Source organism: Cariama cristata, unplaced genomic scaffold (genome assembly GCF_000690535.1).
Source record: "Cariama cristata isolate BGI_N322 unplaced genomic scaffold, ASM69053v1 scaffold5244, whole genome shotgun sequence".
NCBI lineage: Eukaryota > Metazoa > Chordata > Aves > Cariamiformes > Cariamidae > Cariama > Cariama cristata.
In genome coordinates this window covers 2,455-30,422 of record NW_009611078.1, presented here as the reverse complement: position 1 = coordinate 30,422, position 27,968 = coordinate 2,455, and the positions used below count along the sequence as shown (strand labels likewise).

The 27,968-nt window shown below is 46.0% G+C and overlaps 1 protein-coding gene across 1 annotated transcript; it reads right to left on the bottom strand.

Moving 5' to 3' along the window:
• LOC104160040 (histone-lysine N-methyltransferase EHMT1-like) lies at positions 1-27,576 on the bottom strand (the record flags this gene model as incomplete). The annotated part of the gene is made up of 7 exons (XM_009698092.1): positions 27,491-27,576; positions 15,299-15,855; positions 5,606-5,783; positions 4,053-4,189; positions 2,962-3,150; positions 2,183-2,263; positions 1-121 (listed from the first exon to the last, which is right to left on the bottom strand). Coding segments are annotated over exons 1-7 (1,309 nt in total), but the record flags the coding sequence as incomplete, so codon positions are not given.
• Between the last annotated feature and the right edge of the window lie 392 nt (positions 27,577-27,968).

Below are 27,968 nucleotides of genomic sequence, written 5' to 3'. Positions count from 1 at the left end.
CTAGCACACTGGCTTGTTTCTTTTTATTCCTCCGTCTCCTCTTGCGGGTGGGTTTCAGCCATGGACTGTCCGTCTTTCCTTTCCTCTTCAGCAGCTTCTTCTTGACGCTGGACTCTGAGCTCTGAATAACCAGAGAGGCCAGGTGCATGTAAGGCATGTTGGCATCAGCGTCCCAGCAGTCCTTTGCGCCCATTCGAAAGAACCTTCTCGCAGCTTGAGTTGTGCGAAAAGGCCTTAAGGACTGGGGGTTTGAAATCAAGTGGTGCTAAGATGTCTTTATAGCGCCGAAAAGGAAACACAAGCACACGTGTGGGTGTATTTCCTGTCATTTCAATAGTGCATGCTTCACTTTCTCTTCCACGTAGGCTGTTACACCACACTCATCGCAGTAGTAGCCAAGCACCTCTGCACAGCAATGCAAATATGCAGGCACACACACACTTTTAGCTTCTCCCCAGAAATATTGTGGGTTGTTTCAAACTAAAATATTCACATTGCTCCAGAGTCATGCTAGAAAATGCCAACAAAACCCGCCTTGCACTTGAAGAGCCACCTTACAGGGTTGGGATGGAACCCGGGGAACTGAACTCTACGGCAGCAGACGAGCCCCCTCCCTGAGCAAGGTACAGGGTATCAAGGACTAATCATGCTGCAAATACTCAGACACATACAGGAATCTAAGCAGGCTTTGAGGTTTGGTTTAAAAAAATACAGTTGTCTGGGATGGGTTTTCAAAGTCAACGTCAGAACGGAGAATCAGCCACCCCAATCCTGTAAGGCAGTCTTCAACACATCAATCATAAAATTCACGTTCAAACTGAAACTGTCAGCTCCTGATGCTTATCCATCTCCCACTAAAGCCTATGAAAAACCTCCTGCTACCATTAACAGCAGCTGGATCAGGCCCTACCTTCATAGGAAGCTGATGCTGCACCATGCCCTGTTATCACAGTGAGCGAAGCCAAGCAAAGGCAGTGCTGAGCCCTGGCTCTCCGGGGCAGCTCTACGGCGTGTCTATGCCGCCCCTGATAACCGTCCCCGAGTGTGGGCTCAGCTGTGCTCTGCCACGTGGCTTACACCAATTGCATCACACTGCTTGTGGGGGAGAGGGTTGCGTTTGAGCCAGTCCCTGGCTGGGGAACCAACTGACTCACCAGATATGAGCAGAGCAAAAACCACCATCTAGGATGTGGAGATATGACTTGGGAGTTTGGACTTGACTGCAAGCTCAACTCTTGGTTTGAGCTAACACTACAGACTGACCTCAGCTACCCAAAGAGAGGGGCAGGCTACAAAGCCCCTGCTGCTTAGTCCTCTCTGGGTCCTGTAGTGTCAGAGCACAAGGGACAAGACCCTAAAGAGCTTCAACGATTCACTTGGTATAGTCATTTCTACCTTCAGCTCAAAATATCAAGAAAATGAAGCCCAAAATTTTCTCAAGGTGACTGAAGAGTTGGGGTGCCTTAAATGCTGGCTCCTCAACTTGAGATGCTGTGGAAAGGGAGCAAAATTTTTATGTAAAGGGGAGGGTGGGGGACAGAGACAATCAATTAACAACAATTTAAATAATAAAAAAATAAATCAGGTTCTCTTCACCAACCATTTAAAAATAAAAAGTAAAAAATCACCAGTAGCTGGTGAAAGTCTTGCCCTAGCACTATACAGACAACCTCCTAGGGAGAGTGTCTGTCTGTCTGTCTGCTATTTGCCTCCCTGTTAAGAGCTGCTTATCTGGTACCGTGAAGTGGCATGTCAGATCAATGTGAATTTAGGCTGTGGGCTGGGCAGATGGATTTGTGAATAACTCTACCTAAGCTCCAAAAAGCCTTGCAAAGCTTCAAGTTGTTAAGAAAATATTGCTGGCTCCTACCACTTCCCAAGTTTGCATCTGAAGAATTTAAGCACCCTTAAATATTTCTACTAACATTCAAATGATTAAAAGCAGCCAACATCTTGTTAAAAACAAACAAAAGCCCATTAATTAGCATCAGAAAGCAATTAATTGTATCGCAGATCAGGGTTAAGCACCTTGTGGAAAACAATACTCTGCGTGTGGGTGGTTTCAGAGTTTTGTCAGAGACACGAAACTACACCACTTTGCTCTCTTGCTCTCTTTCTGGCAGCAGTGCAAAGGGGAAATTATTATCAACAGGACAAAGGCACATTTAGCAGCCAGGCTTACCAAGTCAGACTCATCTCCATCTTCCTCCTCCTCCCCAGACTCTCCAGACTCTTGTTCCTCCTCAGACTCGCCATCATCAATCTGCAGCCACCATTTGCCCAAGAACAGAAAGAGTCAGCCAGGGCAGGGCAGGTCTCTCAAAGCTGGGCATCCCCGTGTCATCCTGCTGTGCCCCCACGCAGCAAAGCATCCCCTCATCATTCTGCTGCGCCCAGCACCCAGCCCCAGCCTGCACCTGCACTAACAGAATTTCCTCTCCAGGACAAGAACTCCAAGGCTGTTAATGCATGCCATGGTTCATCCATGGGGATGGTGCAGGGGAAAGAAAAATTCCACCCCAGAAGAAAGTTTTCCAACCAAATTTTAACTTCCTTGATTATCCAAAACCAGCCTCATGTCTACACTATGCATCATGATTTGGGAAAAAATGAACAAAGTTAATTTTAGTGCTTTACTAGCCTGTGACAAGCAAGACCAGGAAGATGTCTCTTACTGGTTCAGTGAATCCCATGACTAAATGTGGTGGGGGTTCTGCATATATAGTGGACCACAGACTTATGTAGCAAGGCTGAAACTGGGGGGTAGGTGGGGAGACTCTCACAGGTGCAATGGGGAGCAGGAAATGGTCATCAAAAAGCTGCACTACCACTGCTGCGCTTTCTGCCATCTTGCAGGCTAAGAAAACCTAGAAATTGCCTCAACTCATGTCAACCCTATCCGACGTGCACAAGCAGTCTGCCATCCCACTCCTTCAAGTCCTGCACAGGATATGTGAATACCTTTCTGGCATTGTCTGCATCAGAGGCGCTGTCTTTAGAGGTCCTGTTATCATCTGCAGGAAACACAGCTGCCTGTTCTGCTCCATGATCATCCTCCTCTTCCAACTCATCTGAGTCTTCCTCTTCAGAGTCTACATCTATGCTTTCCCCGTTCACATGAGGGCTGGCATCACCCAGGTCCTTTTCACTCTGAAAGTCATCCAAGTATGTGAGCCACAAAGACAACATCAATTCATAGGACAGAGCAGCTGAATCCATCCCAGACTACCTCTGTGCTAGGAGCCTTAAAGGTGCCAGGGGAAAGCTGGTTGTATGTCCTTCCAGAGCTCTTCGATGCTGCCAGCAAAGCCAGCCTTGAGAGCCTACTATGTGTCACCTAACTATGTTGATCTGGGGACTGAGGAGCCACGAGGAGTCATTCCAGACTCACGTGGCTGTACAAGGCATTAAGGAGACGAGGGCTGCTGGGCAGGAGCCTTCAGACAGACCCTCGCAGTCTAATTCAAACATGGAAGGGTAGCTCCACGAAGACTGCAAGAAGGTTTCTAGGGAATGCAAAGGGAAGCTATATCACAGAGGGATTTTCACTCCACTCCATGAAAGCCTAGCATTGTTCTCCTTGAATGCAAGGACCAAAACTTCAGGGTATGGGTTGCAGCAAAATCAGAATTTGATCAGGAGTCAGTCCCTGTCTAAACCTTTTTAAGTAACGAGCTGTTTTGCTGTACAGCCTCAAGCAGCAACAGTAGACAGCTACCCTGAGGACACCGAAACAAAAAGGTTACCACACGGGGTATGCTTGAAATCTCTCCAATTGCACAGGACTCACAGGACAGACGGGGAACATTCACTGGAAAATGTTTGTTTAAGAGCTGGTATCTGAACAGCCACTCTCAAAAAGTCATTTTCAAAGCAGCAAGGCTGCTATGGGCAGGATGCTGTTGCCAGAGAGAAGATGTAGACTCAGAAGGGAAGATGCTGACCGCAACAAGCCAGTACATTCCTGCACCTATACGTGGGGTTGGTGTGCCAGGACAAGGGACATGTATGGTGACAACAAACATGTCCAGTGGGCTAAGCACTCCCCTTACCTTGGCACCCGCAGAAGAATGAGTTATGCTCTTAAACATCTCAATCATTGTTCTCTGTTTTAACACTTTGGTCTTTTTCTTGGGAACCAGGCTATAGGTTCCCATTCTCCGTTTTTTCTTCCGAGATACTGCAGCAGCTGGAAAAGAGAAGCAAAAGAAACCCAAAGTTTGCTCAGGAATGAAGAGCAGAATGGATAGAGAGTAGAGGCTGTAGTGAGGGCAAATCACATTTGAGGTCACAATCTGAGAAAAAGGCTTCCCACTCCAACTGATTTGTTTACAAGTCAACCAAACGATGACACACACATACATGCAAACACACGAAGAGCTTTCTGCCAGTGCTGCAAACCCACCCAAATTCTGAGTATCTTCTCCACACTCCTCCTGGCCCCTATATCACCATACACGATATCAAATCCTTAAATTAGCCTGCATTTGGCAGTTTTGCTGATGCCGTAGGAGGCTGAATAGAATCCAACTTGCTGAAATAGACACTGCAAGGCTAATAATATCAACTTACAATGAAAGCGATTGTACAATAACTGAAGAACACACAGGGAAATGGTACCTTAAATAAAGAGCCGTTTGCCATTTAACCTGATTTCACACCTACTATGGAAGTTTGTTTGATTCCTTTCACTACTTTGATCGAGACTTAATTTGTTACGTCTCCCTCCTGGCCTTCTAATCAAATCAGCCACCACACCTCACTGCCTGATGCTGTCTTTGGTGAATACACATCAGAAGGATGCTTAGTGCAGGCTCTTTTAAGGATAGTGTACAACAAGGAAGAGCCAGCTTCAGAGCCGCTATTAGTCATTTGTAGCTGTACAGCCTGTTCCTTGAAAGCATTTCTTCATCTCCCACTATGATGGAATTTCACCAAAAATCTATGAAAAGATCTCTCCAAAAATCTCTTAACCCAATTAAATTTATTTACAAGGATGTAGTTTATCGTCACCAGTTGTTGTAGCCATACACAAAGTCCCTCAGAATTGATAGAAACATCTTCAGAATATCACATAGGAAGATGGGATGAAAGCGTCTCCCCTAATGACAAGTTTTAGCAGAAGAGTGATCCTCGGTGTGGTGGTGCCTGACGGAGCACGCCTACCTGCCTACGTCGCCTGGGAGGCACCTGCACCCCATGAAACAAGGTGGTGCAGGAAGGACTGTATGGCAGGTGCTCCGTGCAGAGCAGAAAACTGGTAGACTTCACTTGGGAGGTTACTTTAACAGTGGACTGAAAGAATATACCCTGTACAAATCCCGAGGTGACTTGCTGGGAGTTGAGAGGACACCGGCATCACGCTTGCAGTGCACCAGCCACTTGCAGAGAAGTGGCTAGATGAAATGGCATCTGTCAAACAAGGTCTACGGCAGCAGCCCTACTGATGCCAGCAGGAAAGGAAACCCTGAAGGAGATTCAGTGGGAAAAAGGTACTAACAGAGGTTTCAGTCCTTGTTAACCTCCCTTACCTCCCAGTCAACCACACATAGACACACGTTTGGGAGGTAGGTGCTGCTAGGGCTTTTAACTCTGTCCTTCTTACCTGTCTGTGACTTCGTGGTGGCCACATAGCTCTGGTTCTGAGGTAGTGACTGGTGAAGGCCCGGGAGAGAGGGCAACGGCAACGGCTTCCCAAATTCCAGGATGTTTTTGTTGCCTTCCTCCTTGGATTCTTTTTGATCTCTGCTGTCTCTCCCATCTTTGGGGTCTTTACTTGCATGCTGGAAAATAAAATGCAGTTAAATTGAGCCTCTGCAGTAAAAAAAAAAAAATTTTTTTACCAAAAAAAAAAAATAATCTGAAGATAAATTTAATTCCTTTCTCTCAAGCATAATGACTTTCACTTGAAGACAGGACCACACATTCAAAGCAAAAGCACACAGCCCCTCCTCTAGCACATAAAGTTACTTTGCCTGAAGACAGCAAAACATTCCCAGCCTGGGGCTCCTTCACTTGTTGAAGGCTGCTGCCTTTGAAGGTGAAAGGCTACCTCGCAGAGCCAGAGTGGCAGATCCAAAGCAACTGCAGATAATGAAAAGGATCAGACACTATTTACACAGGCATTTGGTTGGCTCTGGAGAAGATGAACAAATGCAACAAATACACCTATTCCCTGAAACACGCCCCGAGTGCGGCTGTCACATCAAGCATGCACGAGAACAGAGTCTCGCAGAGACTTTTCGGACGGGCAGGCAGCGACGGGAAGGGGTCCTTCCTTTCGGGCAGCATTTGGCACAATCCAGTCTTAGCAAAGGCTCCCACCTGTAGCCTAGCACACACCAAAACATGGGCAAATAATGTATTTACTTGACACTGCAAGTTCATCTACAGCGCTGCCACTGCTGCAGCAAAGACCTGTCCAAGCTTACTTTAAACCAGCAAGCGCAGGTACTCCCAATCTAGCTGTTGCAACACCAAACACAGGGCAGGCTACAAGCTCCTACTGAAAGCCAAGAGAATTGTGTAGTTGCTACTGGACTCCCTGTCGCTGGAGCCAGGCTCCCAGGCACCAAGGCAGCTTGCATCCACTCTGATTTGAGCTCGTACTCAATGCACAATCTCCTGCAGCACCTTTGCTGATGAAAGCAGAGTTCCTACAGCTCCACATCCCACAGTGCTACACCTTTTGCGGCAACCGCTGCATTAACAGAGAGTGGGGTAAATGCTGCCACTCCACTTTGACATTTTACACTGGATTTGCCCTCTTATGTATTTAACAGATGACCTAGCTGCATCCACACCTCTCCATACATCTGTTCACTCAAGTAAGAGGCAGGTTTGGCAGAGATGCTCCAGAAAACCAAAAGCACAGTTAGCAGATGACAAGCTCTGCGGTGGCAATGTTTCAGTGCTGCTCCACTTGCAGGAAAATACTTCTTATGAGACTTCTGAAGCAACAGCTGAAATACCAAAACAGAAAGAGGAATCCAGGCAAAAGAAAAAAAGGAATAAAAAGTAGCAAGCAATAAAAACACTCTTTAAAGTCCAGGTTCTGATAGGCACTCTTAAGACACTGCTTTCAAGTAACGTGACCTTGTGAATAAATGGGGAAGTGACTGATTCTCCTAATTACAGCTCTGCCATGTGCACACTGCTGGCAGAAAGCAAGGACTCGGTCACAGACAGAGAAGCTGTAATGATAATCAAAAATGACCTGCATAAAAAGGCCATCAAATTGCCAACGATTCCTGCATCAAGCCCATAACTTATGGCTGAATTGCCACATCTTTTCTTAAAAGGCATCTAGTCTTGGATTAATGATTTCAAAGACAGCAAATCTACCATACCCTTTGATATGTTGTTCCAATGCTTAATTGCTCTCACTGGCAATTATTAAATGCATGATGCTTTTTCAAGTAAATTAAAAAGCCCTGTATCGTCAGAAACTCTCACTCCAAGTAGATACTTATGGACTATGACCAACCTCTTTTTTTTTTTTTTCTTTTTAAAGTTTCTCTTCAGTAAGTTTAAAAGAATGAGCCAATTAAGTGTCCACAGGACCATTTTCTGGATATTGGATCACTCCTGCTCCCAGTTGTTCTACTCCTTAAAAAAAGGTATGTTAGGAGTGCTGGGCACAGTTTGCCAATAATAGTCTCAACAATAATATTTATACCTCTTAAAAGTCCCTAGTTTATAGATCTAAAGGTTAACAGTAACTCTCGGCTACAGGATTATTCTGAGAATTCCCAAGTCCCCTGGAACATCCACTGCTTTCCATTTTTAACTTAAAATTAGAAAAATGAGCTTGGGAGAGGCAGATCTGACGCAGAGCTGCCTGCAACAAGTGTACATAAGGGCTGTATTTTCTGTCCTTTAAGTGCAGGTTCTTGCAACTGGTGTCTGATAAAACACACTGTTACTCCCAAACATCAAGAATTCACGTTCAGACCATGCTAGACTGTTTGGAAGAACAAAATCAAATTTTAAATGATAAAGTAGTACGTTATTAGCTTGGGGTTTTTCTCTTCCCTTGTAATTACAATATGGAAATAAATTAAAAATCTTCAATAGGGCTGCGTGACAACTGTTGAATGTGACTTCTTCATGGCAATTCTGGTAAAACAGGTTTTTTTAATCAAATTAAGCTTTGTGAGATCTGGATTATTACTTGCAGGCATATGCAGTAATGCTAAAGAACAAGAATTCCTGCAGAGGGGTGACCAGGTCTCTCAGGAAGCCTGATGCCATGGGAAGCTTGGCAGGCCAGCAGTAAAACATATATCCCTCTCACACACGTGTCTATGTATATATATATAAAAATACTCAACCTAATGATTGTAATAAAAAAGATCAGCAAAGATTTGAAAGCACTTATACTCAGTTTTCTCACCATCCTTCTTCATTCTTGGCTAGGTAACAGTTACATCTTTGATGTTCTTATTACATTTTACTAAAGTAGAGTGTTTAGTGGGTGAAACTTTATTCTTTTCCCTCTTCTAATGTCTCTGAATTCTGCCAGTTCCTTAACTCCAGCCTTTGGGTACAGCCCATCCTGGTCTCCTACACTGAGCTTGGCTACAGCCCATCCTGGTCTCCTACACTGAGCTTTTATGCTTGGCTCTACCTGCTCCAAATTTCAACACTCTCAGAAAAGGTTTTGCCAATCTAGCACACCGGTCTGCTGGGAAATTGCTTCTTCCTTAAAATCCCACCACGCTGGCTAAGAGTTGGTTCAAGCATACCTGGGCCCTTCCTCGCAAAGATATTCTGCATCCTTCGCTGCCCAGCTTGCAGCTGGCATGTGACACCTCTCAGCAGAGGAGAGTGGGCAAGTTCCAATAAAAGAAGCAAAGGCTGAAGACAGATTGTGCATTTGGGAGTAGGGCGAGTGGCTGCTAGACTATCTGGGGCACAACAGACTCCTATCAAAGCAAAACGGAAACAAAAAATTGCAGCGATCCATTTAAACACAAAGATCACAGATCCACCTGCAAGCCCCCAGCACCACCAGAGGACTTCTCAAAATGCTGCACATCCATTTAGCTTGCAGCGAGTTTCCTGCTAGGGAAAAGGCTGTCCAAGGAAAACCTCAGATGAAGGTTTCTCTGGCAGAACAGGCAGAGCAGCTACCTCCAGCCCTGCCACCCCATGCCCCAGCCCGTGGCTGGTAGGACCCAGCTCTAAGCTACCTCTGTGGGCTATACGGCCACTGGCACAGCAATTAATGCTCCTGTCACATGCCACCTTCCTCCAGTTACATGATGGATGGGTTCCTCCTGCCCTCCCCGTCCACAGCACAAGGCACAGCATCAAGCAGGTATCTATAAAACTGCTTGCAGCTCCATATCCCTCCAAGCAAACTCCTGCTTCTTGGTTTACGGCCTCCCTTACCTTTTCCCAGCAGAGGACACTGGTGCTGGCAAAGCACAAAGGGGGTTGCGAACAGCAAGCGCTTCAGCAAACCCAATAGAGCTGACTGCTAGTCAACATCCACTCATCCAATTTGCTGTGAGAAATCCTAACACGTTCCTGCTTCGTTTCCTGACGATCCAGAGGCTCCTGCTAAAGGTGGAAAATGCCAGACTGGCAATGCTGGAGCCTGCACCAGAAGCAACCGCACCAGAAAAGCGATGCACGGCTTTCAGTGATCTGTTGGACATGGACTGACCTGCTAAGAATACTAACAAGGGCACACACACTTTGAGTTGCCCACATTTTTAACTAAGCAGACTCCTACACTCAGAAATTGGATGAAGATCATCCTCCTTCACTTAAACCAATAAACATTCCAGAGAGCAGAGGTGCTTTCATCTAACACCTACATGGGCTCCACTGCAAACAGCAAAATTAGAGGTGAGAAGCACTGTTCCTGACCCTAAATAAACTCCATTGCCATGTGTTATCCTTGTCCAAAATGGCCATGGTACTTTTCTTTTTTTCACCAATTATATTTAATAGTCAAGCAGAGTTTTCATCTACAGTTTTAGAGAAGTACAGTGAGGAGAATCGTGTGCAAAGGCAACTCCAGGACACAGTTTGAGCTCCCTGTGTTCGCATGTTGTCCTAATCACCACATGTGTGGGCCACTGCGGGCCAAGAAAGGACCAAAAATGATAGAGAAAGAAACTGCGTCGCTAAGATCTTCATTTCTTGCAGTTTCTCATGTGGTATCAGCTCATCCTATGCAAAAGGCTGTAAAGTCACTATTTCATATTGGACATTGCAAGGAATAGTCAAGAAGCTGAAGACAGCTATTCCAATGCTCAGGCCAACGTTTCCAGAGATGCCTGTCCCTGGGAACAGCAAAAATAAGATCACAACTATTATGAGAAAAATAGTCAAGAAAACTGCTTCGACTGGGACAAGAACACAGTATTTTAAGTGTTTATAAAAAGTAAACACTGGCCAACAGAGCAGCTGTCGTGGAGTAACCCTCTTCCCTCCATCCATCATACAGAGGGGTAACCAGATTTGTACCAAGGTGCTGCCTTTGAACAGCACAAAGCAGCAAGTTCTGAAGGGGTATCTGCCTCTAACAACTGGTGAATGATATTGAAGCAAAAAGTATCAGTCTGCTATAAAAAATTTATCACAAGCAAATGACAGCACCTGTAGGAGCTGTAGTGCTGCTACTCTCCCTTTCCCTTGCTGCTGCAGAATTATATTTTTCACTACCGAATTTCAGCACAGCTGCCGGGGAGTCCTGACCACTGCCTAAGCTTTACCTTGGAGCAATGAAAAGAAACTTGTGCACCGTTGGTCTTAATCTAGATCAGACAAGCTGTAAGACTGACCCACCTATTAACGCCATTTTACCTGCAGATTAACACGTGCCCATTAGAAGAGGGATTCCGGTGTGACTCGATTACACCTACACTGATTTGTGTGTGGTCGCATATCTGCATAAAATCATAGCGGTTTAGGCTGCCAGGCAGACTGCACTTAAGTCTAGATGTTTCTAAACCAAGCTACAAACCTGCATTTAATGGGTTTCTGAACCAGCATTGTTCAGAGGTGTGGACTCTGCTGGGTCAGAGGGACAGACCCCACTCCTTGCCCCTGTCCCCTCCCAGACTGAGCAGCTCCAGCGGAAGAGAGTATCATACATCAGTCAAAATGAAACAGGGTAGCTCAAACCAGTTTCAACAGCAAGCCTCCTGACAGAAATGGGTCTGCTGGGGATCTGGGATGGTTGTGTCTGTAGGCTGTGGTCAGCAGCTGGGGCAGCCACCTTCAGCTGGCACAGCCATGTCATCAGCGTAAGCACAACCAGTTAAATATGAAATTAAAAGGACTGCACAACATACCTTCACTTTCTATGTCCCTCTTCCTCTATAAAAGAAGTCCTATGGTAGTCTACGGCCTTGTCACTCCTGAAGGAGACTTCCCATAGGGGATATTTAACTGTGGCCAAGCTCGCACACATGGACTTCACGCTCTCAGTCCACCTGGGCACACCTGGGTACCCCTCGGAGAGCATCCTCAATGAGTGCACCTTCCAGGTTCAGACAAACTGACAGCAGCACTTGCAATCAGATGGACAGCTCTATTTCACTATGCCCTGTATTCTTCATTTATTTTTTCCCCCCAAGGAGACAACATCTCCATCACCATCCTCATTAGGATCTGCCCTTTGTTTTGAGTTTTCTGCATATTAGAGAGTCTGAGCCTGCTGAGCAATCCCAGGCGCTTGCAAACCACCAACTGCCACCTGCCTGGCTCCAAGAGATGAACACAAGATGTTCTTAGGACAGGAGCTCCTGCAGAGCAACCCACAGACCACGTCAGCACACCGCCACAGTACCACTGGGCACTGACACAGAAAATGCTACTTTACAGCAACAGCAACACCTGTGTGCACGCAGAAAGCAAGCAGCTTACTAGCTCTGGGATCAGATATTGAGTGGCAATGCTGCTTAAAGGTATAGTTTGATGAATGTTGGTAGAAACACCAACATAAGCAAGCATCTCCTGCTCCAAGCTCCTCCTTCCTGCCCAGGCTTTGTCTCCCTCAGTTAAATCGGTAGCCTACATTTTGGGCTCACCCTGTGAATCAAGCTGAGACACTGTATTTCACAGATTTTTGCACTACTACTTCTGACAGTTCAGTTCCCCTGACCCAGTCCTCTGCACAGCATAAACAAATACCACCAGAGACACATACCTCAAACAACAGCCTTGTGATCACCAAGTAATGAACAGAAACATAACCTGGGATTCCCAATTCAGCCATCTGCTCCCTCTTATATCAAGAGATAACTATGGGATGCTTTCACTACCTTTATCATCCTTTATCCCTTCCAGACACATCTTAGTGATGTTAGTCTCAGAAACTGGAGTTTCCCAGCAGGAGGGGCCTTCTCCAAGCACAGAACACACACACACACACACACTTGGTCGTCAGTCTGTTGCCTGGCCCTGGAAACTTTTGGGTTCTTAATAGGAACCCAATCATTAAATGGATTACGAAGGAAAAAAATTCTTCCAAAAGGTGCAATGCTTGTGTTACTGCACTACTCAAAAGGGAAGCAGAAATGATGCTGCCAACAACTCTTCTGAAGTCTCTGTTCAAAAACCACCTTAACATGCGACAACATCAATTAAAATTGTCACCTGTTTCAGATTCAGCTTCGATCCCAATTCAGGAAGCAACTCCTAAACAGAGAAAAAGCTGGTTAAACTTGTTGGAAAATTATCTTCTTCCTTTCAAAGACCAATCCACATGGGCAAGAAAAGGCTACCAAGGTCCCCTGACAGCTATTGGATTACAGAAAATAATTTCTTGGCCCCGGGGGGTTTCTGCAGGAGCTGGGAGGAACAACTGTTTACACTTTGCAGGCAACAAAATACCTTCCTCCTCTCCTTCTCCTAAGTAGCACAGGTCTGCAGCAACAGTCTGTCAAGAAAACAACAATGGTCTAAAAAATATTAGCAAAGAAAATTACCGTGTCCTGTAACATCAACTTCTGGGTGATTTCCACAATTTATTTCCTGGAATACAGCACCTGCTATCATGGTGTTTTTGAAGGGGAAAAGGTGTGAACGTGGAGGCTGGTGCGTGAAAAAGTTACTGCAATGCTATGCTGACGAGCCTCTTCCAAGCAGCTCAACAAAGAAATAATCAGGAGAGAAAAATGATAACTAGCACAAGGACTCAGCTACTCAAAAGAAAATAGCATGTAAATTCAAAAGACAATGTAATTATCAGGAAGGCTGAACAAAACAGATGTTTTATTGTCTTGCAGAAATGAGATCAAATCTCGGGTTCACATTCAGAGGCTTGAGCAGAGAACATGGGAATGGCCTCCTCTTACCACCCTTTTTGTTTCTCTCCCTATTTTAAGGCCAAGGGAAATGGCCAGAGGTGCTGAGGACAGGCTATGCGCTTTCCAGAGTGGCCCAGCAACTGTAGGCTTTGGTTTGTGAAGCCATTGCTACTGTATGAGAAAATAACGATCAACAGCACTATCACAGCAACTCGTGTAACGGTGCGCTGCAAGCATTCGCAAACATTGCACACAGCTTCCTAGAGAAAAACCTTGAAGCCCAAAGGGTTGCGTAAAAAATATTCTTTTGATGCATCATAAAATATGAATGAGGAAAACACTCCCTCCTAACCTAGCAGTTGTCTTCTAGAAGTGAACTGCCTCTTTCAATTGCTCAGCCCCAAGAGATCTCTCCCTGTCAAATTCCACAAGGGTCTGGGGGTTTGCCTGGCCTAATTTAAGTGCACAACAGGCTGCTGGAGGAAAGCTGCGAGGCAGTTTCGGTTGCAAAGCCTTGTTTGGGTAAGAGAGAGCTTTATGCGAGATTTTCATCAGATGCATGTATTGCATCTGGGCTTCCCCGCTTACTAGCCAGAAAACACAGCCGGGGTGCGAAAGTGAGAGAATTCAAATGTAATCAGGGGAAGACAGAGGGGAAATCAGTGGTTTGGGAGAATGGTTGGGAAATCATGGCAGGTGTGGTTTCTGCCCTACAACCGAGGCTGGGTGCCCACGAGGTTTGTAATCTTGATGTCCTCTTTGGACTCCCACCTGCTTCCGGAGGCACAGGTGGTGCCGCAGCCAAGGGCACCTTTCCCCATCTGCGGCTGGCTAGGTGCCTTTTTTTTTTTTTTTTTTTTTTTTCTTTTTCTCTCTTCCCCTGCTCCAGACCACAGCAATTCACAGCTTTGAGACCTTTACATCATATTACGGCTGTGCTGCAACACGTGGGTGACATCTGAGGATCACTTTGCATTTGCTGGTCCGTAATATGCTGCTAGCTAACAGCAATCCATTGCACCAACCTTTACAAAGCCATGACAGCTTCCCATTTATTTCTGGGTGTGACTCGCATTGCGAAGCAGGGCTCACAATCCTTTCCTCGACTTAGGTGCAGGGTACCTAAAGGCCAGTCTCTCTCCATCATTAGACATAGCACAATGAGAGGATCTAGCTCACTGTAGCTAAATATAAAGCATCACAGGGCTGGAGATCAAGTGCTTGTAGTGGAGATCTGCCTGCTCCAGTCTCTATTCCCTATCTTTGTCAAAAGAACCAAAAAAAATAACCAAAAGAACCAAACTTGGCCAATGACAAAGAAAGGCCCATTTCTGTTCACCCCGCTATAACATGATTGCACCAGATGACTTCATATCTCCTTTTACCTCCTGAAAAAAAGGCAGAGCTCTGTTTTATTAAGTGATGGTAAACTCACGCTTAAGGATTCTGGAGTGAAGATTTCTGAACAAGTTGCATTAGTGCAGGCAACATACAGAGACACAGAAAACATCATCAGGTTTACTACTATAATGATACACAATGCAATCAAGTTGCCTAACATATCAGCTTTGTGACAGCTTTCAAGCTCAGGAGAAACCTCAAGTTAACATGCTATGCTTAATTTCCTTTGGGTCGAACTTATAAGAAATCTAATTTGTTTCACAAGCAGCTCTGGATTTCAGCAGACGGCTGATGAGCAAAGCCAAAAGAGAAAGGCCATTTAGTGTCTCGCACAGATCTGTTGGAGAAGGAAATTGATTAATGATATATTTAGAAACACACTGGGGAAGAGAGCTGATGGTGGCCATGTGACTCTATTTTAACACCTCTGTCTCTCTGTAGGAAGAGAAAAAAAGTAAAAATAAATTAAAAAAATATTAAAAAAAAAAAAGAAAAATCGATCCAGTCAGTGGGACACCTCTGAATTACGCGTGTTCCCATCCAGCAAGGTATCCCTTTCACGCACTCAAAGAAAGCCAAGAGCAATCGCAGCAGCAGCAGCACTGACTGCTGGGCATATACATTACCAGGCTAGGGGTGGGTTTAGGCATTGTCTTCCGTGCTCTGTGGACCTTGACTTCAGCGTTAGCAGCGGTGACTTTTTTAGCATCCATGTCCTTACTGCCCTCCCCGAGCTTGGTTGGCATCGTGGCTTGCATCTGAGAAAAGGAGCCCACAGTTCTCCCTTTGCTTGCTCCTCCTGGAAGGGTTTTTGCAGCATGGCCGGTGAGAGAAGCAAAGGTGCTGGTAGTCCTTAGAGGTTGCTCCTGTGCCATCTGCTTGGTTAGAATAAATCCATTGCTCCCTGTTACAGAAGTCTGTGTGAAGTCATTAGCTTTCATATGGTTTTGCTTCCCAGTCTCGCCATCTCGTTCAGAAATGCCATTTTCTGCTATCCTATTTAACTTAGTACTAGAGTCCTGCTGGCTCACTTTCGTATTGTCCTGAGTGTTTTTAGCTGGGTTTGGGTGGCTACCAGCTTCGCTGTGCTCACAGGAACCGTTGGTTTCACCGTCTACTGCCATTTTTGGTTCCCCCGCTTGCTTTTCTGTAGCACTTTCATCTGCAGCCATGGCATTAAACCCTGGAGAAAGAGGGAGGATAAGGAGGAAGAGAGGAGAAAGAAAAGGGTCACAAGCGGTATCAAAACTCCAAAGAGAAGGTAGAGCTACTCACAGTGGCTAATGAAGAGCAAACCTCTCCTCCAGAAATCTGCTTGTTATATATCTATCTATCTACCTGCCTCCTAGGTTGCTCACTCACCTACCTGACGGGCTTGCCTGGATCCTCAGATGGTGAAAATTGGGCTGAGTGGCTCAGTTGAAAGCAGTGCACTCATTCTCACTTCCCTCAGCTGCAAATGTGGTCATTTATTCTCAACTATGGATTTTTCAAGGTAAATATTATCTTTAGCTTCTCCAATAACTGCATTTATTGGACCATATGTCAACACCTCGCATGTCAAACAAAACACTGCCCAATCTTGTATTCAGATATCTGGCGAAGCCGTTCACAGTGCCAGACTGACACAAGAAAAGCTTGCTGGTAGGGCAGTATGGGTGAGCTTTTGCGGCACAGACACAGCTCAGCAGCCAAATGTCTACATCAGGACTCTGCCACTACACAAAAACATTGTAAGGAATAACTCCCTGGCAGTCACAGCTCTTCTGGCAATGTTTTCCAGTGGAGACTGGCTCTTTCATCAGGATAGAGCAGATCAGGAGCAGGATTCACGGTGTCATTTCAGAGGCAACAGCCAGAGTAAACATAGGGGTAAAGCATGTTAAATGCAATTCTAGACTAAAATAATTACATGATTCAAATGCAGCAAGATTTTTGGAGACTGACTAAAAGCTCACACACAGATAAAACAGAAGAGTCCATGTAAAAAGGTTTTTCTTTCCTTCCTTCCAAGACATTTCCACACTCCCCCATCAATGAATTTGTCCCATCAGAGATTTCAGACCTGAGCTGAGTCATCCAAGTATGAACGCCATGTACTTGCAGAAAGGTTTCTGACACGACAAACTAGCAGCTCCCCAGGCAACCAGGAGTGATAACAATTCACTGGCATGATCAGTAAAACGATTAAATCAACCTGCTGTTAGGGATTCCTCATATCGTTTTCCTTCCAGAGGCCAGACGGTTATGAAAAGCATCACCGAAAGTACCAGCGAAAGCTTTATCCAAGTGGGCTGTCAAAGCAGATAGCACTGATTTACAACCAGCTCGAATCAAAGCAATTTTCACCTACAGTATTCAGAAGGGCCCAGAGTCAAACCGGAGGACAACTTTGCAAGCCAGACCAGCACGCTGGGTATCAGCACCTCATTTCATGCTGCTCTTGAAGCCCAGACACTCAAAGAAAACAACATTCTGAGTATCTCTGCTGACCTGGAAAAAACCTGTTGCAAGGCTAAAGCATGAAGCAGAACCAAGACCCTGGATCCCAGGACATCAAGTCCAATATACCTGGGCTGAGTGTTCAAAGCCGAGCTCTGCAGAGCTTTGCTGCATGCCCCCAAGCACAGGCAGCTCAGTGCAAACATCCACAGGGAAGAGAAGCAGCGCTGCACAACTCACCAGAACAGCTCTTCCCAAAAAGCACCAAATTCCCTTTCCAGTTAGTGGCAATTGGGGGGAATCTCTCCCCAACTCTTTGAGGGCCTACCCACCTCCCCTTCTTTCTAACCCTTTTTCATGCATTCATTCAATCCAACTCCTTACCACTGGGTTGACCTAAAAGGTTTTGTTAAGGATTTCTGCACAAACAACACTTGCAGATCTAGACTCTAAAAGCAATGCATTCTAGCACCCACAACAACTGCATTATTCCCCAAACTTCCTGGGTTTTGGTGCTCATCTGAGATTTAAAGACAAACATTTCCCATACCAAACTGAAAGCCCTCTTAGAACTGGTCAATACACTCAGACCATCCAATCCAGCCTCCAGCTTGAAGCATGGTCAACGCTGAATTCTAACCAGGTTGGTTGGGGCTCTCAAAGACCTGCTGCAGCGCTCAACTTCCTCCAGCCTAGTCCTACCCATAAATTACAGCCCTAGACCTGCTCTTTATGTTCAACCGAAAGCTACAGATGTCGGGCACAAAGCGTCTTATTGGAAAGTGTCTTCAAACCCTGATGACGAGTGGTAACCCTTCCCTGGGGTTCAACTCTGGCCATTTTTCCTGATGAGACACCTGCACTAAGCAGTCCATTCCCCCCAAATCCAGGCGACCCAGCCTGTGATTGCCTCCCACATGGATTCTGCTGGCTCAGAGCCCCCAAAAACAGCTCCAAAACCTTCAAAAAGAGCTCACCAGTGCTCACTGGAGCACATGCAGCAGGGTACAGGCAGAAACCCCATCCCTGGTAGGCAGTAACTGAGTGACCCTCCAAGCACGACTCAAAGTCATCACCTCCATCTGCTGCCTTCTCACACCACCCAGACCACCTTCAGCATACTGAAAGCCCTGATAAGATGCACAAGGGTTTGTTTTGGATAGCAACGACTCTGGGAGGAGATAAAGTGCCATTTTTTTCTAGTGTTCTTTAACTATTTGAAAAGTCTTGGGCAGAGGGAGCCAGCAGCTATGCACTTACTCTTTCAATCCTTGTTTCACTTTCTGCATTTGGTGTCTTTAAACAACTGTGCTGTGACCATTTAAACAATTATTTCAGCAAAGTCAGTGCCAGAATAAAACAAAAAAATGAGCTCCCTAACCACAGATAGGGGTTTCTAGTGCTTAGCACTAGGCACATGGCTGAAGGAAGCCTTCAATATTTGTTGATTTAAATATTGCGCACTCCCACCAGAGCAGTCAAATAACTTCTGTGGTTGACTATTAGATAAACTGAATAAGCAGAGGGCAAGAATTGCCATGAAGGCAACTAAACCAAGGTAAATTAGAGCACTGCCCTAAAGGAAAGAATAACTGCATTAGTCCAGAAAGCGTCATGGACTTTATGAAAAAACCAAGAGGCTGAAATTAAAATCCCACATACGGTTTCCCCCCCTGCCCCCACACACACACTCTTACTAAGTGTGGAAAATGCAATCTGATTGACTGTGGAAGTGCCATCAAATCCCTATAAACAGGCATCAGACTTCCAAATCTGTATGACTAGAGATTTGACAAAACAAAGATACAAAACGTCATTGTCCCTTGAGAACCTGACAGCAGTTGTCAGGGGTATGGTTTTGATTTACCAGGACTACGCAGCCACCCTGCCCTGCCGTAAATGACTGCACAGGTTGCAGGGCAAAGCAAGGTCCTACAGCTTCCAGCTTCAGCCCCGACCATCAGTGCTGCCACCGCTCAGCCGGCCGAGCGAAAGGCACTGCGGAGTGTCACAATTTGGTGCTGAACATGACAAAAGCTTTTATGGTAACTGTCATCACACGGCTCGCTGGCTGGCAAGAATCAGCAGAGGCCAAGGATTGAAGGGGAAGAGAGACTCTGTCCCTCTCCAGCCTCAACAGGTCTGAGACACTGCAGGCAAGACTGTCCTGAGCTGCTGGGACGGGCTTCTTTGGGGAAAGATCACCTCCATCCTCCTTCTCCCTTTTCTGGCAGCACTAAAACAAATTCATAAATACTTTGGAATAGCATAGTTTTCTATAAACTGAGTTCCTGTACAGCACAGGGCTTCTGCAAGAAGTGTCACAGCCAGCCCATCAACTGCAGGGTCCTACCTGAACATCGAATTAAAGAGACTCCCCATGAAGAACTAGTTTATGTCAGGAGCTGCATTGCTTAACAGATGTGGCAACCCAAGCAAGCTAGTCTGGTTTTCACAACCAAAATACCTGGCCTGATAATAGGAAAATAGGAGTTGTCATCCCAGGTTTGGCTACCGCCCCACTTGCCGTGATGCTCTGCCTCTAACTCTGTGCTCCCTTCTCGTGTAACAGGACAGGTCTGCAAGTCTGACCACCTTCAACGAGTCTTAGATACACGCTTACAGTATTGCACATTTAGCTGAACAGACACAATTTGATACATATTTACACTTTTTCTGAAATATGGCCTATAGATGGGGATGGGAACACAAACCAGAGACAGCAGGAACCTCTAAATGGAGAAATACCAAATAAAACAGTCTACAGAAGCTCTCCCACAGCACCAGACAGATAAAGAAACACTTGTTCTTGACATGACCTTGTCATCTCCCCTTTTCCATTGTTAAAAAAAAAAGTTTCACTGCAAACCTGCTAAACTCTTGATTTCAAATACACCTCGTGGCAACCAGTTCTCCTCTTGAAAATGCTGTTCAACAGCTTTTCTCCTCTTGTGCTGCAAGTGAATAAAAACCTAAAATCGGTATTTCTCTAGAACTTTGCAACTTGACAGTATTCATTCCTTCTAAATAGAGCAAAATGATGGTTTTCTCCATATTCACTTTTCAAGTCCCTCACTGTTCCTTAACCTACAACCATTCCTTCTTTAATTAAAAAAACTGAAAGGCAGAAAGAGACGGCCTATGTCCACAGAAGTGTAACCTCATTTACTAGAAGCATCCTAGTATTTTCAGAGCTCCCTTATGCATTTCCTACGGCATATGCAGCAGTAAAAGCTTGTCACATTGACCACAACGCTATCTGCATCCCAATCCAAGCATTCAGTATTAATTTAAAATCCAGCAACACGTAGGATGGGCAACTTGCCCAAGAGATTTATTTTCTGTTACGGTGCCGAGGTAGGTATCTGAAGTTGATACCAAGTTGAAGCAAACTTCTGTAAAGGCATATCATCTAGGAGCGGGCTATGTTCTAGTAGCACAAGGAATTTAAGACTCAGAAAGTTACGCTGATACATTATCCCTGCAACTCCACGTGGCAAAGAATAATCAGTAATAGATTTAAATCCCTTCTCTGAATTAACAATTCATTGAGAGTAATGCAGAGCTCCCACCCCTCCCACCTCTCCCCAGGATCAAGCAGACCCTCTGCAGCAGTTTCGGTCTTAAGTCTTCTTCTCAATACTAAACACAGTTACTCAAAATTGAATTTCCCATGAAGAGAACAGAATCTTAAGAAAGGAGGGAGGGAGAAGCTAAGTCAGACAGGATGAGGATACCTCGTCTAATTGTAGGTATCTCAAAGGTATCTCAAGCTCCAGGGTGCCCCTAAGTCACTGTTGCAACCAACAGAGAGAAGATGACAGTTCAAAAAGCACAGTCTGACTTTAGACATCTGTCTTTGGACAAACTAATCACTGCCTGGACATGCCTACCACATGTAAACAGAAATGAGCTGGACTAGTTTAGGATTAGAATGACAACTTCAAAAAAACCCCTAAATTAGGCAAAACGAAACCCACCTCTGCTCTCCCAGCCCAGACTGGTTCCTCTCCACTGCCTTTGCCTGTTGAGTTTCCAGCCCTTCCAGCAGAGCCAGACCTGGCTGTGATCCTGCCCCAGAGCTCGCCAGAGCTCGGTTCAGCCTGCCAAAACCTACCCGCGGGCAGAGCCTAACAGATGTGCTACGGTCCCCACCAGCCATCCCGGCCACAGCCAGAGGGAACGGAATCGCCTCTGCAGAGACCAAAGGGGATGAGCAGCCACCAGAAACTTTCCATATGCAGGCAGTCAGATGATCAGCTCAAACATTGAGAATGCTCTGAAAAAAATAAAAGTCTTAAATATATTTTTTACATTCAGATCTCACTGCTCAGTGAGAAAAAAATAAAGAAAAATATGCGAACATTATGAGCCCTTATACACCAGGCCAAAATGTAATCTTTACAAGGTCTGAGGAAAAAAAAAGGAAAAAAGAAAAAAAACCACCATCCTATAATTGAATACACTATTGTCTGATCTGGAACTTTTACACGTTTTTCTGAACATCTTGGTGCTGAGCACTGGTAGAGATGAGACACCCCACTGCCCACGTCTTGTGCCGTAATTTCGAGTGCCCCCAACACAGAGCCCAGGGCAGCTCAGCAGAGCCACGAGGCTTCAGCTGCTGCAAGAGAAACAGCAAGCTCTGAACTAAGCAAAGACAGAGCTTAAATGAAAAGCTCACGATTTTGAAGTGCAGTGCAAGTAAGTACTGCATACATTTGTATTTTTATACATGCACATTTCACAGATGTTTTACCTTAAGCACTATGCAGATCATCTTTAAAACACCACAGATACCACAGTCATTTATTCAATACCCAACTGTCCTGCTGGATAAACTTCACCTGCTTATAATCCTTGTGTTGTAACAGCTCCCTCCCCTCTTCCTCCTCAAAGTGAAGAAAACAAAATTGTAGAGCAGAGAGAAGCCCAGCTGACATAAAAAGGATGCTGAAGTGATGGGGGCTGAAATCGTACAGACTAGGGAGAATTGGTGGCTGGAGATCCTGTATCCATTGGAAAGGAAAGCACCACCTCTATCATTGAAGCCAAAAAGCAGAGCATTTTGAAGCCAAGAAATGAAGAGAATTATGTTTTCAGGGCAAAGTTACTCTCCGGGGTAAGTTATTGACGGTCTCCTCTTTCCCCCATCCCTTTTTAAATCCATGAAGGCAGGTGATACCCACCCAAGAGCCTGCCCTGTATTTCCAAAACACAAATGCCACTCCTCCCAGTGTCCTGGAGCGCTGTCATCCTGCAGCAGTGTCACTGCTTCCCATCTCCCATCAGACATGCCAAGAGTCAAAACAGGAAAAGAAAAGTAAAAAAAAAGAAAAAAGAAAAACAACTTCAGCTGTGAATGCTCAACACTGAGATTACACAGGTCGGGTAAATGGGATTCAGCATGTCGCCGGTGGGCTGCCTGTGAACACCGGTGGTGACTCAAAGCAGTTTAACAGCCTGCATGAAATTAATTTGTTCCTTTGCCATGGGATTGGGTCCACGGTGTCACAGCGCTGGCCACGAGGCCCCAAGCCCATCTGTGACCAAGGGATGCTCCTGGGGCTGCCGGGCTCTGAGCACGTTCCTTCTGCAGCCGGTGTCTCTGCCCTGGGGCACAGCCCCGCCTCCGCCCGGACCAGGGGTCTCAAACACAGGGAGCACCTGGGTGCACATCTGGGTGAACATCTAAAATACCTAAGCATCATTTTGGTCTGTCTGCTCTCCTGGCTGTCAGCCTCAGCAGGGGATCCCAGTGCCGAGTACATCGAGGCAAGGAGATTATTCCTTTTCTCCTTTTAAAGCAGCCAACTCTGCCCCTGGGAATGCAAAGGTTGCAGCTGCTCAGTGGAAAGCAGCACTTTCCTCACTCACGGCAGCTTCCTATCTACAATAAGAGGGAGAAAAGGAAACAAAAGACGAGAGAGAGAGAGAGAGAGAGAGAGAGAGAGAGAGAGAGAGAAAAGGCCCCTCGAGGAATTTAAAACCCTGACACTCTCTAAAAGCAGTTTTAAGTTTATCCAAGAGCAAAACGACTGTGCATGTCTCATCCAGCACTATGCTCCAGCACCGTGGCTCTTGTAAAACAGCTGCCTCGGGTGCAGTCTTAAAAACTTCGAGGCTAATGGGGAACTTTGTTACCAACTTCCCTTCCTGCTCCTTCATGCCACTGCTTTAGTGGAACTTTCCATCTCTGGGGCTGGGGAGTCAGAAAAGGAGTGGTTTGTCTTGAAAGGTCAAGCGAGATGCAGCATGGAGTTAGGAGCTCAGTACACTAGGAGGAGAACTGAAATCACTTGCAATTCTTGCAAAGAAACCACTTTTTAATTAGTTTCTCTCTGAGTCAGACTAAAGACAATACAGCCTAATAAAACACAAGAGCAACTTCTTTCCGCTCATCTCTTCCATCTCCCTGCCCCTTTCCCCTCCCTGTCAAAGCGAAAGATGGACCTAAACCCACACCCACATGTAAAACCAAACTAGAACATTTCCCCACGGACAGCAAAACACAGTCCATCCACAGCTTTTTTTTCTATCTGTATTGAGCAATCTTCCACAGAAGGGGACACTGAGTCTAGCAAGCAACTTACACCGAGCTTTAAGCAAGCTGGGACTTAACCCCATATTTGGAAATGAAAGTGCTGGGAACACGCAAAGATCTTGTTCCTACAAAGGTACGTTAAATTTATAATTCAATTATTGCTCTTTATCAGTGCCAGGATGAAGCCAGAAGAGGACATCCCAGCTGGTAACAACAGTGCCTTTACGCAATACCTTCCACTCGAGGAACAAAGAACAAAACACCGCAACTGCCCACCCAAGGACCCCCTATCTCCAGGCTGCTCCCTGAGAGCACCCACCCAGCACCCTGACCCAGCAACTTGTCTCCTGGGGCAGCATCTACTGAGCTGTCACAAATGACAGGCTGGTACACTGAGGATAACCAGGTAACTGCCTCAAAACTGCAGATTATAAACTGAGGCAGCTCAGCTATTGCCCCACAAGAGTATGAGCCTTCCCTGCAACAGGAGATCTTCGTGGAGATCTCCAACATGATGATCTTCATCAGTGGTGGGGCCAGACAGCAGTCGCAGGCACTACTGCAGCGGTGCCGATGTGCCTTGCTTGGGGGACAGACCTCTAAATCTCATTCAAGGCTGCAAGCTACCTGAATTTCCTGGCTCATCTTAGACATAGAGAAACTGCAAGTTCATACGTAGAGGTGTAACTCACAAAAGGGCACTCAGAGGGGCAGCAGCAGAGCTATGGTACAGGCTAACGCAGTTCAAATGGGGATCTGATACTGACCTCAGTATCAGTACCCTTCTGAGTCGGGGGGAGTAAAAAGAGGGAAAAACAAAGTAATTCACACGAAATCTTTAGCCCAAACAGCACCTTTAGTCAGTCTTTGGATCTGCAAGTTCAAGCCTCTGAAGTTTTAGATCTCGGGTTCAATATTGACAAATAACCTGCCATGAGGATTTTCCCAAGGGGAACAAAACCTACAATAGGTCTAGTCTTACGTTGCAGGCCATGGGTCCCATCAAACACACAATCAGTTCGCTCCAGCAGCTCAGCCTAAACTAGAACCCAGAAGCACCAGCAGACTTCTGTGGATTCTCACTCCCACACATCAGAGAATCATGGAACGGTTTGGGTTGGAAAGGACCTTAAAGGTCTCCAACCCCCCTGCAGTGAGCAGGGACATCCTCAAGTCCACGAAGGTTGCTCAGAACCCCATCCACCTGGCCTTGAATGTGTCCAGGGATAGGGCAGCCACCACCTCTCTGGGCAACCTCTGCCAGGGTTTCTTCACCCTCATTGTTAAGAATTTCTTCCTTATATAATCGAGTCTGAATCTACCTTCTTTTAGTTTAACACCATTCCCCCTTGTCCTATCACTCCAAGCCCCTGTAAAAAGTCCCTCCCCAGCTTTCTTGTCGGCCCCTTTAGGTACTGGAAGGCTGCTCTAAGGTCTCCCCAGAGCCTTCTCTTCTCCAGGCTGAACAACCCCAACTCTCTCAGCCTGTCCTCACAGCAGAGGTGCTCCAGCCCTCAGATCATCCGCGTGCCCTCCTCTGGACTCGCTCCAACAGGTCCATATCATTCTTGTGCTGAGGACCCCAGAGCTGAAGGCAGTACTGCAGGGGGGTCTCACCAGAGCAGAGCAGAGGGGCAGAATCCCCTCCCTCAACCTGCTGGCCATGCTGCTTTGGATGCAGCCCGGGATGTGGTTGGTTTTCTGGGCTGCAATCACACATTGCTGGGTCACATCCAGCTTTTCATTCACCAGTACCCCCAAGTCCTTCTCCACGGGGCTGTTCTCAATCACACCATCCCCCAGCCTCTGTTGATACTGGGGGTTGCCCCAACCCAGGCGCTGGAACCTGCACTTGGCCTTGTTGAACCTCATGAGATTCACACAGGCCCACTTCTTGAGCCTGACCAGGTCCCTCTGGATGGCATCCCATCCCTCAGGCATGTCAACTGCACCCCTCAGCTTGGTATCATCTGCAAACTTGCTGAGGGTGCACTCAATCCGCTATGTCATTGATGAAGATATTAAACAGCACCGGTCCCATCCTCCTTTGCTTGTTCAAGCAAACTTAAAGAGAGAAATTGCAGACTTCAGGGTGTTTTTCCAGTCCATGCATCTCAGCTCCGTATGTTGCCACACATCCCTGTGTCAAGAAACAGGGCTCAAAGAAACTATTTCATGCCATCCTGCAAGTCTGCTGTAATGATTTCATGTTCACGCAACACTCAAAAATGTAAATTCCTTGCCAACACCAAACACTGTTATTAACAGACTTTAGGGACATTAACTAATTGAACTCCTGTGATGATCACAGCTGGGTAACGAAGGTCAGCGAAGAACAATGCATATAGCACAACAACCACGCAAACCATTGTCTTTTACACACATGACATGCTTGGGAAGAGAAGGATACAATCTGAACGTTACCACAAGAATGGAGACTATGCAGTTCACATTTTAGGAATCCTTCTTCCCCCGGTAACAGAACTGGACAATAAGCTGAAGTGGTTGGAATTTGAACCCCTCGTGAAGCCTCGAGACTGTTCCTGCACAGGGAAGGTTCTCAGCTTCCTTTTGATACACAGCATTTGCTTTAAGTCAAAATCAGTCAAGACACATAAGGTGCAGAAATGTCTGTCTTCCCGCCTCCTCCTGGATTTTTACCTCCACAGACTCTTAACACTTACCTTAAGATCAACCAAGAGCTAAATAAACTAGCTTTATAATCCTGAGCCAAGCAAGGCAAGGGGTCAAAGCATGAGTCTCCCCCCAGAGCAACGTGACCTCCCACTGACATCTCAGACTTCATCTCTGGTCTGCCCAGATCGGAGGTCCATAAGCAACCGGCAGTAGCACTCATGTGCTCCCAGCTAATATGCAAGCACTGTGGCCACATCTGATGCTGCATTCAATATTTTGCCTGTTCTGAGCTTTACTTTCTAACTAGAGCGGCTTGACAAAACATTATGCTGGATAGAAGAGAAAGCAAGGCTGTACTCATACACATCTGAACTAAGTTCAAAATTTTGTTTCTAGCTAAGACTAGGTATTTTGATGAGGTCCGTTCAGTGCTTTTCTAATGCTCTGTTATGGAAAGGAGAACAAAAATACACCAAATCCCTGCAGAGCTATGAGAAGTAACTAGTCAAGGAATAATAAAGCCATGGAAAGAAAGGAGGAGGGGGGGGAGATAAAGGGCGGTGGGTTTTTTTTTTTTTCCTAATCCCACTGAGACATTTATTAAGCCCCCAGATTTGTGTGCATGCAACTCACAGACAATCACGCAGGAAAGACTTCGTCAAATTAACATGTGCGCTGCATCCTGCAAAGTAAAAGCAAGCAGAAACAATGCAGAAGCCATGAAGCATCCCACAATGGCATGAGGTGTGGGGTGTCTAACCCCACCAGCCATCCTGCAGCAATCGGTGCCTGCTCTGGAGCAACAGAGAAACTCACAGGAAAACAGAAAGTTAACTTTAATAGAGGGAGGAAAAGGGCTAGGTCATCGTGTGGCGGTGATCAGAGTTCAGTTAAAACCAGTCACACAGAGGAGGTTCAAAGTAACTCCTTTGCACTTCACAGCCACACCAAAGCAGAAGTGAAAATTAGATATCATTCTTTAGGCAGGTGGCGACGGATGGACTGAAAAGGAAATCTGCATCTTCCAGGGAGGAGACCTGCTCAGAATAAACCCAGGAGAACAGAGCCACTCCGTTCATGGGAGCACACCTGAGATGCTCAGGGGATAGAGCACATCTCCAAGCTCCCAGTTTTGTTCCCATCACGTGCTGACCTCACGAGCAAGGTCTGGCCCTCAACCAAGGCAGGTGCTCACCTTCTTCTTTGTTGTTGGTGATATCTTTCAGCAGCTCAGTCTTCATGCAGGCGTCTTTCCTTGTCTCTCCCTTACTCAGCACTGTTCGCTAGGGGTGGGGAAAAAAAAAAAAAAGAAACAAATTTCAAGGTTTTCAAGGTTTAGCTCAATGTTCATACACCCGTTGCGTTTAAAAGAAGAGACCATCACGGACACATCCTGTTTACATCACGGGCAAACTTCATTCTGTAAAACAGCACTGCCAGGAAACTGCCACCAAGGCACAGGTCAAAGATAAAAAACGAGCAAGGCTTGCCCCAGCTGACAGCCCGTCTCACCCGAGAAGCAGAGGGGCTTCGAGCTGTAACCAGGGCTGAGACCCCACAGCTCTTTGGTTAAGATGCAGTCAGACAGATTTTCTGAGTGTAACGTGCTTGGGAATCCAGCTGAGCATGTTTGTACAGGTGTGGATTAAAATGGTCATGAAAGGCATCTCGAG